At 35.4% G+C, this 11,413-nt stretch overlaps 1 protein-coding gene across 1 annotated transcript; it reads left to right on the top strand.

The window, feature by feature from the left end:
- Positions 1-523: 523 nt before the first annotated feature.
- Positions 524-7,671, top strand: LOC126700238 (histone acetyltransferase HAC1-like). The gene is made up of 10 exons (XM_050398277.1): positions 524-2,290; positions 3,051-3,332; positions 3,423-3,701; positions 3,874-4,002; positions 4,149-4,349; positions 4,446-4,588; positions 4,676-4,979; positions 6,425-6,564; positions 6,966-7,044; positions 7,159-7,671. The coding sequence occupies exons 1-10, from the start codon at positions 575-577 to the stop codon at positions 7,669-7,671; spliced, it is 3,786 nt and encodes a 1,261-aa protein (XP_050254234.1). The 5' UTR covers positions 524-574.
- The last annotated feature ends 3,742 nt before the right edge of the window (positions 7,672-11,413 follow it).

Below are 11,413 nucleotides of genomic sequence, written 5' to 3'. Positions count from 1 at the left end.
TGCATTCAGGGAACATCCTTCAGATATACTGATTCCTCAACATGGTATTCACCAAGTTCCTGTACCTTTTATGCCTAGCATGATCTCCAATGGACAGATCTCAACTCTTGAGGATACAATGCAATATTACTACGTGAAGTCTGAAAATAGCCAACACCAAACCCATGAGTCATATGTTCAGTTTGATAAGCCATCTAAGGCATGGTCAGAATGCTGCTCGGTTGATCAATATGAACTTTTCCATCAAAATGAATGTGAGCAACCACAGTTTCTTTCAGAAAATTTAGATGGGTTTCAACGCTTGGCTTCAGGAATTTCTACACCAACTGGTTTTCAGTCAGAAGGAACTGAAGGTAGCCTTCTAATGGATTTTTATGGTAGAGCTCCTGATAGTCCCAATTCTGGCAACTATTTTGATGTGCTGCCTCCTTTAAAACGTCAGAAGATGGAAAATCCTATGTGTACATCTCCAAATGAAAATGAAACTTCTCATCAGTTGGCTCCATTGTTGGTTCAACCATGCTCTCCTGAAGGACTAGTAAACTTGAAGCAAAAGTTTGATTCTTCTGTGCCTATGAATTCTGAGGTTCCCATGGTGGATATGGAAGACAATGTCAATGCGAATTCCAATAATTTGGGGTACAGGAGGAGTGTGCCTGTTCTTCCTATTCACTCCCAGAAGAAGTCTGAAAAGAGCCAACACCAACCCCATCGAAATGAATGTGAGCAACATCAGTTTCTTTCAGAAAAGTTAGATGGGGTTCAACACTTGACTTCAGGAATTTCCGCACGAACTGGTTTTCAGTCAGAAAGAACTGCAAATAGCCTTCTAATGGATTTTTATTGTAGAGGTCCTGATGGGCCCAATTCTGGCAACTATTTTGATGTGCTGCCTCCTTTAAAACGTCAGAAGATGGAAAATCCTATGTGTACCTCTCCAAATGAAAATGAAACTTCTCATCAGTTGGCTCCATTGTTGGTTCAACCATGCTCTCCTGAAGGACTAGTAAACTTGAAGCAAAAGTTTGATTCTTCTCTGTCTATGAATTTTGAGGTTCCCATGGTGGATATGGAAGACAGTGTCAATGAGAATTCCAATAATTTGGGGTACAGGAGGAGTGTGCCTGTTCTTCCTATTCACTCCCAGAAGAAGTCTGAAAAGAGCCAACACCAACCCCATCGAAATGAATGTGAGCAACATCAGTTTCTTTCAGAAAAGTTAGATGGGGTTCAACACTTGACTTCAGGAATTTCCGCACGAACTGGTTTTCAGTCAGAAAGAACTGCAAATAGCCTTCTAATGGATTTTTATTGTAGAGGTCCTGATGGGCCCAATTCTGGCAACTATTTTGATGTGCTGCCTCCTTTAAAACGTCAGAAGATGGAAAATCCTATGTGTACCTCTCCAAATGAAAATGAAACTTCTCATCAGTTGGCTCCATTGTTGGTTCAACCATGCTCTCCTGAAGGACTAGTAAACTTGAAGCAAAAGTTTGATTCTTCTCTGTCTATGAATTTTGAGGTTCCCATGGTGGATATGGAAGACAGTGTCAATGAGAATTCCAATAATTTGGGGTACAGGAGGAGTGTGCCTGTTCTTCCTATTCACTCCCAGAAGAAGTCTGAAAAGAGCCAACACCAACCCCATCGAAATGAATGTGAGCAACATCAGTTTCTTTCAGAAAAGTTAGATGGGGTTCAACACTTGACTTCAGGAATTTCCGCACGAACTGGTTTTCAGTCAGAAAGAACTGCAAATAGCCTTCTAATGGATTTTTATTGTAGAGGTCCTGATGGGCCCAATTCTGGCAACTATTTTGATGTGCTGCCTCCTTTAAAACGTCAGAAGATGGAAAATCCTACGTGTACCTCTCCAAATGAAAATGAAACTTCTCATCAATCGGCTCCATCATTGGTTCAACCATGCACTCCTGAAGGACTTGTAAACTTGAAGCAAAAGTTTGATGTTTTGTCATCTATTAATTCTGAAGTTCGCATGGTGGATATGGAAGACAATGTCAATGCAAATTCCACTAAATCGGGGTCCAGGAGTGTGCCTGTTCTTCCTAAAGAGCTCAGCTTTGATCATAAAGAGAAGGAGGTAAAGGTCAGGAGTGAGATGTATCAGACAGAGCCAGAAATAGAAAATAAATCTACCGCACCAGAAACTAATTGTGCGAAAGAAGTACAGTCTGGGAATATGAAGATAAGGGGTGTCTCCTTAACTGAATTTTTCAATGCAGAGCAATTAAAGGAACATATATTGAGTCTGAGGAAGTGGGTTGGTAAGGTGAGTACATTATACTACTGCTTTGGTTATGTTTATAACTGTTTCCATTCAGCCTTTTCCTGCATGGTGCTATATATTTCTATTATTTTTTTGGGACATCCACAATCATAGACTACATTTCTTTTTCTAGCGTCCCTTTTGTCCTTTTAGCTCCACTTACTTGAACCACTTGAATCATGCCTATAATTCTTATATTGATGTCTAATGTGATGGTTCTGAACTAGTAAAGGTGGCATCTACATATTATCATCATGATTTTGAGGTCCATTCTGTTATACGTTTTTTTTTTTAAAGGTTAAATTACTAATTTGGTCCTTCAACTATTGGGTACAGTTCAATTTCGTCTCTCAAATATTAACTGTGTCATTTTAGTCCCTCAAGCATTAATTGTATCAATCTAGCCCCTCAACTTTCAAATCAAGTTATTTTCATCTTTGGATCTTATCTCCATTTAAAATTTAACAAAATTAGTTGATGAGGTAAATGAAAAAAGGGTGTAAAGGAAAGTGTAAAAAAAAATCAAAAATCAAAATCAAGTCAGTTCCAACAGGAAAAATACTCAAGGATGACAAGGACTTGATTTTGAAAGTTGAAAGACTAATTGAAACTATTCGTAGTTAAGGAACCAAATTGAAATTTACTTAGTAGTTGGAGGACCAAATAATAGTTGTTAATGATGTAATTACTTTTTTTCATTTAATAGACCTTGCTTTTAAGTTCATGGGAGCACTAATATGTATATGTATCCTTTTCCAAACAGACTATACCAAAGGAAGAAAGGGGAAACAGTGAAAATGTATGTCAGTTGTGTGCATCAGGAAATCATTCTTTTGCCCCTGTACCAATATATTGTTCACGTTGTGGTGCTTGTATCAAGCGCAGTGTAATTTACTACTACACAACAGATGAAAGTGGTACACAAAATTGCTTTTGTAACTCATGCTACAAGAACTCTCAAGCTGGGAATATCAAATTCCAGGGTACTTCTGTTTCCAAGGCAGCACTTAATAAAAAAAAGAATGATGAGGAAGCTGAAGAACCGGTAAGCTAAATCTTAATTTGTTTTTTTTTTTTTTTTTTTCCAAAAAAGAAAAATCATGAAAGACTCACATCCTATGGCTATTGCTTGCAGTGGGTTCAATGTGATAAATGTGACCGATGGCAACATCAGATATGTGCTCTTTATAATGAAAAAAAAGATTTGGAAAATAAAGCTGAGTACCTATGCCCCAAATGCCTCATAAAAGAAATAGAAACTGGGAAGTGTGTACCCTTGCCAAAGAATGGCGTTTTGGGGGCAAAGGATCTGCCTAGAACCATGCTTAGTGATCACATAGAGCAAAGACTCTTAAGGAGTCTGACACGAGAGAAAGAAGAGAGAGCAAAGGCTGAAGGAAAAAATCTTGACAAGGTATATATACAAACTCCCTATGAGGATAATGCATTTTTAGCAATCTTAAATTCTTGGTTATGCTTATATTGCCATCTGTGTGCATACATTTATGTTTCTAACTATCTGTTAGCCAGTATTAGATTAGAGAAAAGAAGATTAATTATTATATATTCTTCATAATGCTAACTAGGTGCCAGGAGCAGAAGATCTTGTTGTCAGAGTGGTTTCATCTGTTGACAAACATTTGAAAGTGAAGAAGCAGTTTTTGGATATCTTTGATGACGAAAAGTACCCTGCTGAATTCCAATACAGATCAAAGGTGAGAAAGAGATTGCACTTGGGGGATTTTTTTAAGGTTAATTGATTTACTTTTCATCATGTCAAATCATATTGCAGATCTTTCAGTGACATGACCAGTTAATATTTTTCCAAAAATGTCTGACTACACTCTTTTCCCCATTTCAGGTGATTCTTTTGTTTCAAAAGATTGGAGGAGTAGACGTATGCCTTTTCGGTATGTACGTCCAGGAGTTTGGCTCAGAATGCAGTCCTCCCAATCAAAGATGTGTTTATCTTGCATATCTTGATTCTGTCAAGCACTTCAGGCCTGAGATAAAAACTATTACTGGAGAATGTCTCCGTACCTTTGTTTACCATGAAATAATGGTGAGTTACTTTGTTTCTTTTGCTACTTGTTTTGTTCCTCTGGTTGTGACTGATACAATTAAAATATAATGTGTCATTTTTTTTTCTCATCATCAGATAGGATACCTTGATTTCTGTAAGAATCGAGGTTTTGCGGCCTGCTACATTTGGGCCTGCCCACCTTCAAAGGGAGAAGATTATATATTATATTGCCATCCTGAGATTCAGAAAACACCAAATTCTGATCAGCTGAGGCACTGGTATCTCCCTCCCTCCCTCTCTCTCTCTCTCTCTCTCTCTCTCTCTCTGTGTCTTGAATAGGTGTTTTTCCCCCCCAAAATTTGCAGGTATCTGTTGATGCTGAGGAAAGCAGCCAAAGAAAATATTGTGATCAATTCTACTAATTTATACGATAACTTCTTTGTTCCTAATGGAGAATGCAAGTACAAGGTTACAGCAGCTCGTTTACCATACTTTGATGGTGACTATTGGTCTGGTGCTGTTGAGGATGAGATCAGAAGTCTTGAAAAAGAAAGCCCAGGAGAGTCTCAGAGGAAATTGAAGAAAGTGATGAGAAATAGAGCTTTAAAAGGCATGGGACATGCAACTCCTTCTGGGAATGCTACAAAAGATATTCAAATCATGCAAAAAGTAAATCTCTTACTCAACTTGATTAAATTAGTCTGCATACTCAATAGAAGCTATGTTAATGTTTTGACTTTTGAGAGCCATTAAAGAATTCCACTGATCAACCAACCTAGGTCTGCATGACATTTACTTTATAAATAGGAAACATTATCATGGAATTGGAAATAGGTAGAGTATAACTTATTTATTTTGGAGATGAACGAGAGTGTTGAATGTAGGTATAAGGTGGCAGACATTGAGAAACAACACGTATTCTAGACATGGGGAGATGGTTATATGATTATCAGTTTGCGTCAACTAGATATATTAGGTATTATGAAAACATTAACTATCTCATTAACTCATAATTCTGCACTATTTTCAGCAAAGGAATTAAATTGTTTTATTATTTTCGAAACAAGTGTCAGGCACAGGTTGGCACAAGTTTTGGTGTCCAGTGTCAAACATGCCAAATTTTAATAGTAGTCTTTAACACGCCAAAATTTTTATTGCTGAAGTTGCCTATAAATGATATTGAAACCAATAATTGAGGGTGTGAAAAGCTTCTCATATCTATGATTCAGTTACACATAACCTTGTCCTGGTAACTTGATTATTTGATACTTATACTTTCCTAGGTGCCAGCACAACTTATCAGTGCCATGACAAAATACCACTAGCTTGGCAAAAATTGTCATGACCACAACTAGGGACGCTTAACTAGCTTTAACTATGAAGATCTTTTTTGGTGCTTACCCTTTATATCATTTTCTAAAAGTTGATCTGCTTACATTAAGAAGCCTTTTCTGAAGTTTCTTGCCATTTTGTAATTTTGGTAAAAAGAGTCTTGTTATCAGGAAAATTTTGGTGCAAGTAAGAATAGCTAAAAAAGTCCTTTTCTTTTAAAGAATTTGACAAAATTAGAACTTAAAAATTTTCACCTTTCTTGTACATTAACCAAATAACAGCTTGATAATTTTGATGGGTGAGGGGTAAGGAAAGTCAGATTACATGAACCATGCCTGAAATTCAATGTCTTGGACCTAAGAAAAGGAATATAGCGGGCTCCTTCTATAGGTTTTGATATCTTGTTAATCCATTTAGGGTCAGAAGGATGCTACTCAGGTTTTATTTATGCTTTTTATACAATTGAGTTTTTTTTTTTTTTTTATTTAAAAAATAATAATAATAATATTTCTTCAAGGGGGACATCTTAGCGGTTTGCTTCTCTTCCTTGAATTTTAACATTCTACTTATTTTTGTGAGAACACGGGAGATTGTAGATGGTTAACTTTATACCCCGTATACATTTGATTCAAAGCTAGAACTTCCAGAAATTTGGGAAACTTTTCACATTTTCATGTAGCATTAGGTCAATAAGCTCAAAGGAGGAATGAATTGTTTTTCTTTCTTTATGATTGCACTAGTTACTAATTCTTGTTTTTTTTTTTTTTTTTCTCACTTTACAGTTGGGGGAAACTATCTTACCCAATAAGGAGGACTTCATAATTGTCCACTTACAGTTTATTTGCACACACTGCTGTGAAGTGATATTATCTGGTCACCGATGGGTTTGCAACCAGTGCAAAAATTTTCAGCTGTGTGAAAGGTAACAATTTTATTTAAAACCACACTTTATCTAGTATTTTTTCCAATCCATGTCAAGAATTATGCATTTATGGTGGTTCTTCTATATTCATATAAGTTATGACATTTTTCGTGTAGCCCTACTATGCTATTTTATTTTAATGGCTCTTCCATCCTCTCAAGAAATAATTAGACGATACAAGCAATGTAGAAGTGTGGTGCCAACTGAATATTCATCAAATATGGACTATGTAGATGCAAGATCTCAACTATGTAATATGGTGGTTATTTGCTGTAATGAAAAGTGGGTAACAATAATAAGCAAGATAATCAACAAGTTATGAACATGCATGTGTTGCCGACTTATTGAAAGGAAATATAACTCTGAAATTAATTAATTTTTGTTCCAATCATATGTTGCAGATGCCATGATGAGAAGAAAAACCTCTACGGGATGGACACACATACTTCAATGAGCAAGGATAAGCATTTACTCTCTCAGGTGAACTTCAAGCCTTTAGATTTCAATCGATAGTTTTGTGAATACAAGGTGCCAATATTTGGTACATATTCATCTCTGCCCAGACAATTTATAAGGCCTTCTTGCCCCTTTCAGGTTATGGTTGATGATGTGCCTTCAGTTACCAAGGATGAAGATCTTACTTTAGACACTGGATTATTTGAAAATAGGCACACTTTCTTGAGCTTCTGTCAAGGCAACCGTTATCAGTTTGACACACTTCGGCGGGCTAAGCATTCCTCAATGATGATTCTGCATCATCTCCACAATCCAACACTGGAGACCACTGAAACCAACTGCAGCAACTGCCTTAAGGATACTACGGTTGACCAGAGCAGAGGAAGTGGGATCTGCCCAGAGTTAGTCGTCAGTGCTGCATGCAATCAAGAGAAAGGACGTTCTTGTCATAATCATGAGTTGATTCAACAGTTTCCCACAACTTGTCATGGGATAGAGACTAAAGAAGCAAAGCAAAAGACATCACATGTTCATTCTTCAACAATAAAAGAGATTAAAGAGGAAAAGCAAAAGGCTTCGCATGTCCATTCTTCAACAGAAAAAGAAAAATGCGTAAGAAGTCTCTATCAATTATTATCAGTTTTAGAGTGATGACTTAATCATGAATTTCAGAATCCTCTTGTAAAGATTTTGATCTTGTCAACGTTTCCATAGTTTATTTATGCACTACACATAACAATGGAAACATTTGAATGGATTTAGAATGTCATTTTTACACCTAAAACAAATTGAAAAATGCTTTCTAACATATTATATGTACATGTACAATATTGTTTCCTTAGGGAAATTGGTTTGCGAAGCATTACATGTATTCTAACTTGTAATAGTAGGCAACTGATGCTCAATACTTTTCCTTTGTCATTACAACTTAGTGAGTAATCTTGTAAATTGGTGTTGCAGAAAAGAAAATTGCTGGCTATTTTAGCACATGCATTTCAATGTGTAGCGTGTCCCTGCTCCGACCAAAACTGTCTTAAAATGAGAAGGCTGTTCCAGCATGCAAAGAAGTGCACTTCTTGGCTTCGTGGGGATTGTCAACAGTGCAGGAAGGGACGGGCGTTACTGATATTGCACTTGAGAAATTGTACAGAACCAGATTGTCGCGTACCATATTGCATGTGTGTTATTACTTTCATTTTTAAGTCATAATCTTGATTCTTATGTCATAACTCTAATGATTTTAGAACATTCTCATTATTTGAATCTATTTACTTCAATTTCCAGGGATCTGAAGAAACATGCAGAAGCTCGAGCATTGCAAACTGACGCTTGGTGCAGGGATGCCACTTAGATTTTGTCAATTAGCTAAGCACTGAAGGCTGCAGAGAACAGTTGATTCTCCCAAGTGTACAGATAGAGAAGGAGGGTTAACAACAGCAGCTGAACTGCTGAAGTATAAAATTGTGAAGAAAATTCAACAATACAGTTAGCTAGCATCAGAATAATGGTACAAATATATGTAAATCAAAATGTTTACAGTTACTAATTATGCAGTTGGTTCAGGAAATTCATTCATGCAGTTAGATAGCAGCTTCATTATTATCATACAATTATGTGTAAACAAAAGCTTTCTCATTCATCAAAAAAAAAAAAAAAAAAAAAAAAAAAGGTTTACTCAGTGCATTGCTTGATATTTCCCGAAATCAAGTGTGAATTTGCTATTTTAGTAGCCTTTTATACAAAGCATATCTGTTATTATGTTGTCACTAGAATCAATCCTGTTTTTACAACATCCTTTTTACTTGATTCTTTTAGGAAATATACAAGTAAAGGTGATCATATTGCTACTTAGAAAATAATCAATTTGTTTTATCTCATTCCTATGAATTTTGGGTCTCAATTAAAAAGTAAGAAAGAGAAATTTACCAGCATAACAAAATTCGGTGCAATAGACACTTAGCAGCTAGAACATCAAAGTAGGAACATATGTAACATAAAAAAATAATAATAATAATAATAACAAAGTGAATTTGTCAAATTTTGAAATGTGTAATTCGGTAATGTCATAGTATTGACAAATTACAATTTAAACCTCATAGTTAATGATGTTTTAAATCATACGTTATATTTTCAGAAATTTTAAATTAAACCTTACACTTTCAAAAAAGTTTCAACTCAAACCCAGTATCTTTTTTATGGTGGCATCTGACATGACACCAACAGAAAATGCTTAAACAAATCAATCTTGTGTAGTTATTTTAAAACACGAATCTATAATGTATACAAACTCTTTCATTCTTTCTCTAAAAAAAAAAAAACTCTTTCATTCCAAGCTATAAACCATTGTCATTTTGTTTTAGCATTCTCCATTAACGTCATGTATAATTTATGGCTCGCTTGAATTAAAACGTTTTTAAGTGCATGGCTTAATTCTAAACTTCTGAAAGTATGAGATATAATTTGAAACCAACCCCAACTTATAAAGTTAAAATGGTCTACAAGATTTGGAATTCTGTGTTTTAAAATGCAGATGAGAGCTTCATCATCAAGAATATATATATATATATATATATATATAATTTGTTTTATAAATATTTTGCGTTTTTATCACTTGAAGTTTCCTAAGCCATCCATTTTGTTTGAAAATATTTGGAGGAGTCCAAATACCTCACTTTTTTAATTCTCCCAATTTGGGGGGCCAAAATTGGCAATTAACTCCAATTGGCAATCTATATAGTTAGTAGGCAATGTTTTAAAATTATATTTTTAACTAACATCTCGAGTTTAAAATACTCAATTTAGGGCTTATAAATCGAGCCTCAAAGACTCGGTTTCCATGTTCTGATCATGTCTGATTTGGCGTTTTTCCACATAGCGTCCACCTGGAACTCGAGTATTAGAGATTCGAGTTATATCTCGACCCTTTGAGCGTCGATTTTTGTGTTCTGAGAATGACGTGGTTTATCCACGTGGAAGCCACCTAGAAAGCGATCCTTAGAGACTCGATCTCATAAAGGGTTTATTCAAAATTCATAAGTCACAGACACAAGACCACTCTCACGCACCTCCACTCTCACTCACCCTCTCCACTCTCATTTAGTCTCCACTCTCACTCGGTCTCCACTCTCACACACCTCCACTCTCATCCTGTCAATTCCTCAAAGACACAGAGACACTCTCAATTCCTCACTCTCATTGTGTCAAATCCTCGTCCTCCACCAAATTCCTATTCCACAGACTCACCCTCACTGAAGCCCACGCCAGGTAATCCGTTTCTTAAATGCTATTTTTTTTTTTTTTTTTTTTTGCGCTTTTTTCTATTCGTGGGTTGAACTGTTGATATCAGACAAATTTCAAATTTCTATCTTAAACTATGCATTGTGCTAGGAAAGGGTTAAACCCATTGTTCTGCAGTGATGGTGTTAGGGTTTGTTAACTGGGTCTTTGTTAAATTAAATTGTTGATGTTAGGATTTGTTAAAGTTGATGATTTAGTGTTTTATTAGATCCATGTTACTGAAAAATTTTAAGAAATTTTGAAAGTTTGATGACTTTCTTCTTGCTAAATTTGATAATGTCAGAAATGATATTGTGTTTATTAATGTAATATTGTTGTAGTGTAATTTTATTTGATTTTATTTGCTAAGTTCTTGCCTTGCCTACATTTACTGTGTTGGGATATTTTATTTGATATTGAATTATTGTTTCATTTACTTCTGTCATCTATATCATACCAATCCTCCCCTAAATTGGGATATTTTCTTCTGCTCTCAATTGGACCATAAGTTTTGGACTACCATAAACAGATATAAACTTCAATATTGTGGTCAACCATGAGTTAAAATCATGGCTAGAACCTGGGTAATCTGATGTTTAGTTAGCCAAAAACTAATTCTTTATAATTAGGAAAATATTTAGAGTTAGGAGATTTCAAGCTAACCCAAGTGTTTTCTAATACAAGCTTAATACTCATCTAAGTTTTCTTAAGTTTTCTTAAGCTCAAACACAATCTATTAGAACTTGTGTTGATAATTCTAGGTAGGTGTGAACTTGCTGAGAGAAGGCATTGATCCTCCATGTAAGGTTTCAGTTATCAAAAACCCAAAATTTTGTTGGTTTGAAGTCATAAGCAGGCAACAAATGTGTAGAGCAATTTTTTTTTTTTTTCATATTTAGGTGCTTTAGGTACCGAGGACAAGGAAAATTGATCATCATTTATTTGGTACTTTAGGTGCTTTAGGGGTCATTTACCCCTAAAGAAGAACATTTTGTAAATCATAATAAAGTTTATTTTCTTTTGAACATGGTATAGATTCTTATTAGAGACAATGTTCGTGTGTGATAGAGACCTTAAACCTGTTACATGTGCGCTTATTCCTATCTTACATCATTCT

Source organism: Quercus robur, chromosome 2, assembly GCF_932294415.1.
Source record: "Quercus robur chromosome 2, dhQueRobu3.1, whole genome shotgun sequence".
In the NCBI taxonomy this organism is placed as follows: Eukaryota; Viridiplantae; Streptophyta; class Magnoliopsida; order Fagales; family Fagaceae; genus Quercus; species Quercus robur.
This window is presented reverse-complemented; position numbering and strand designations above follow the sequence as displayed.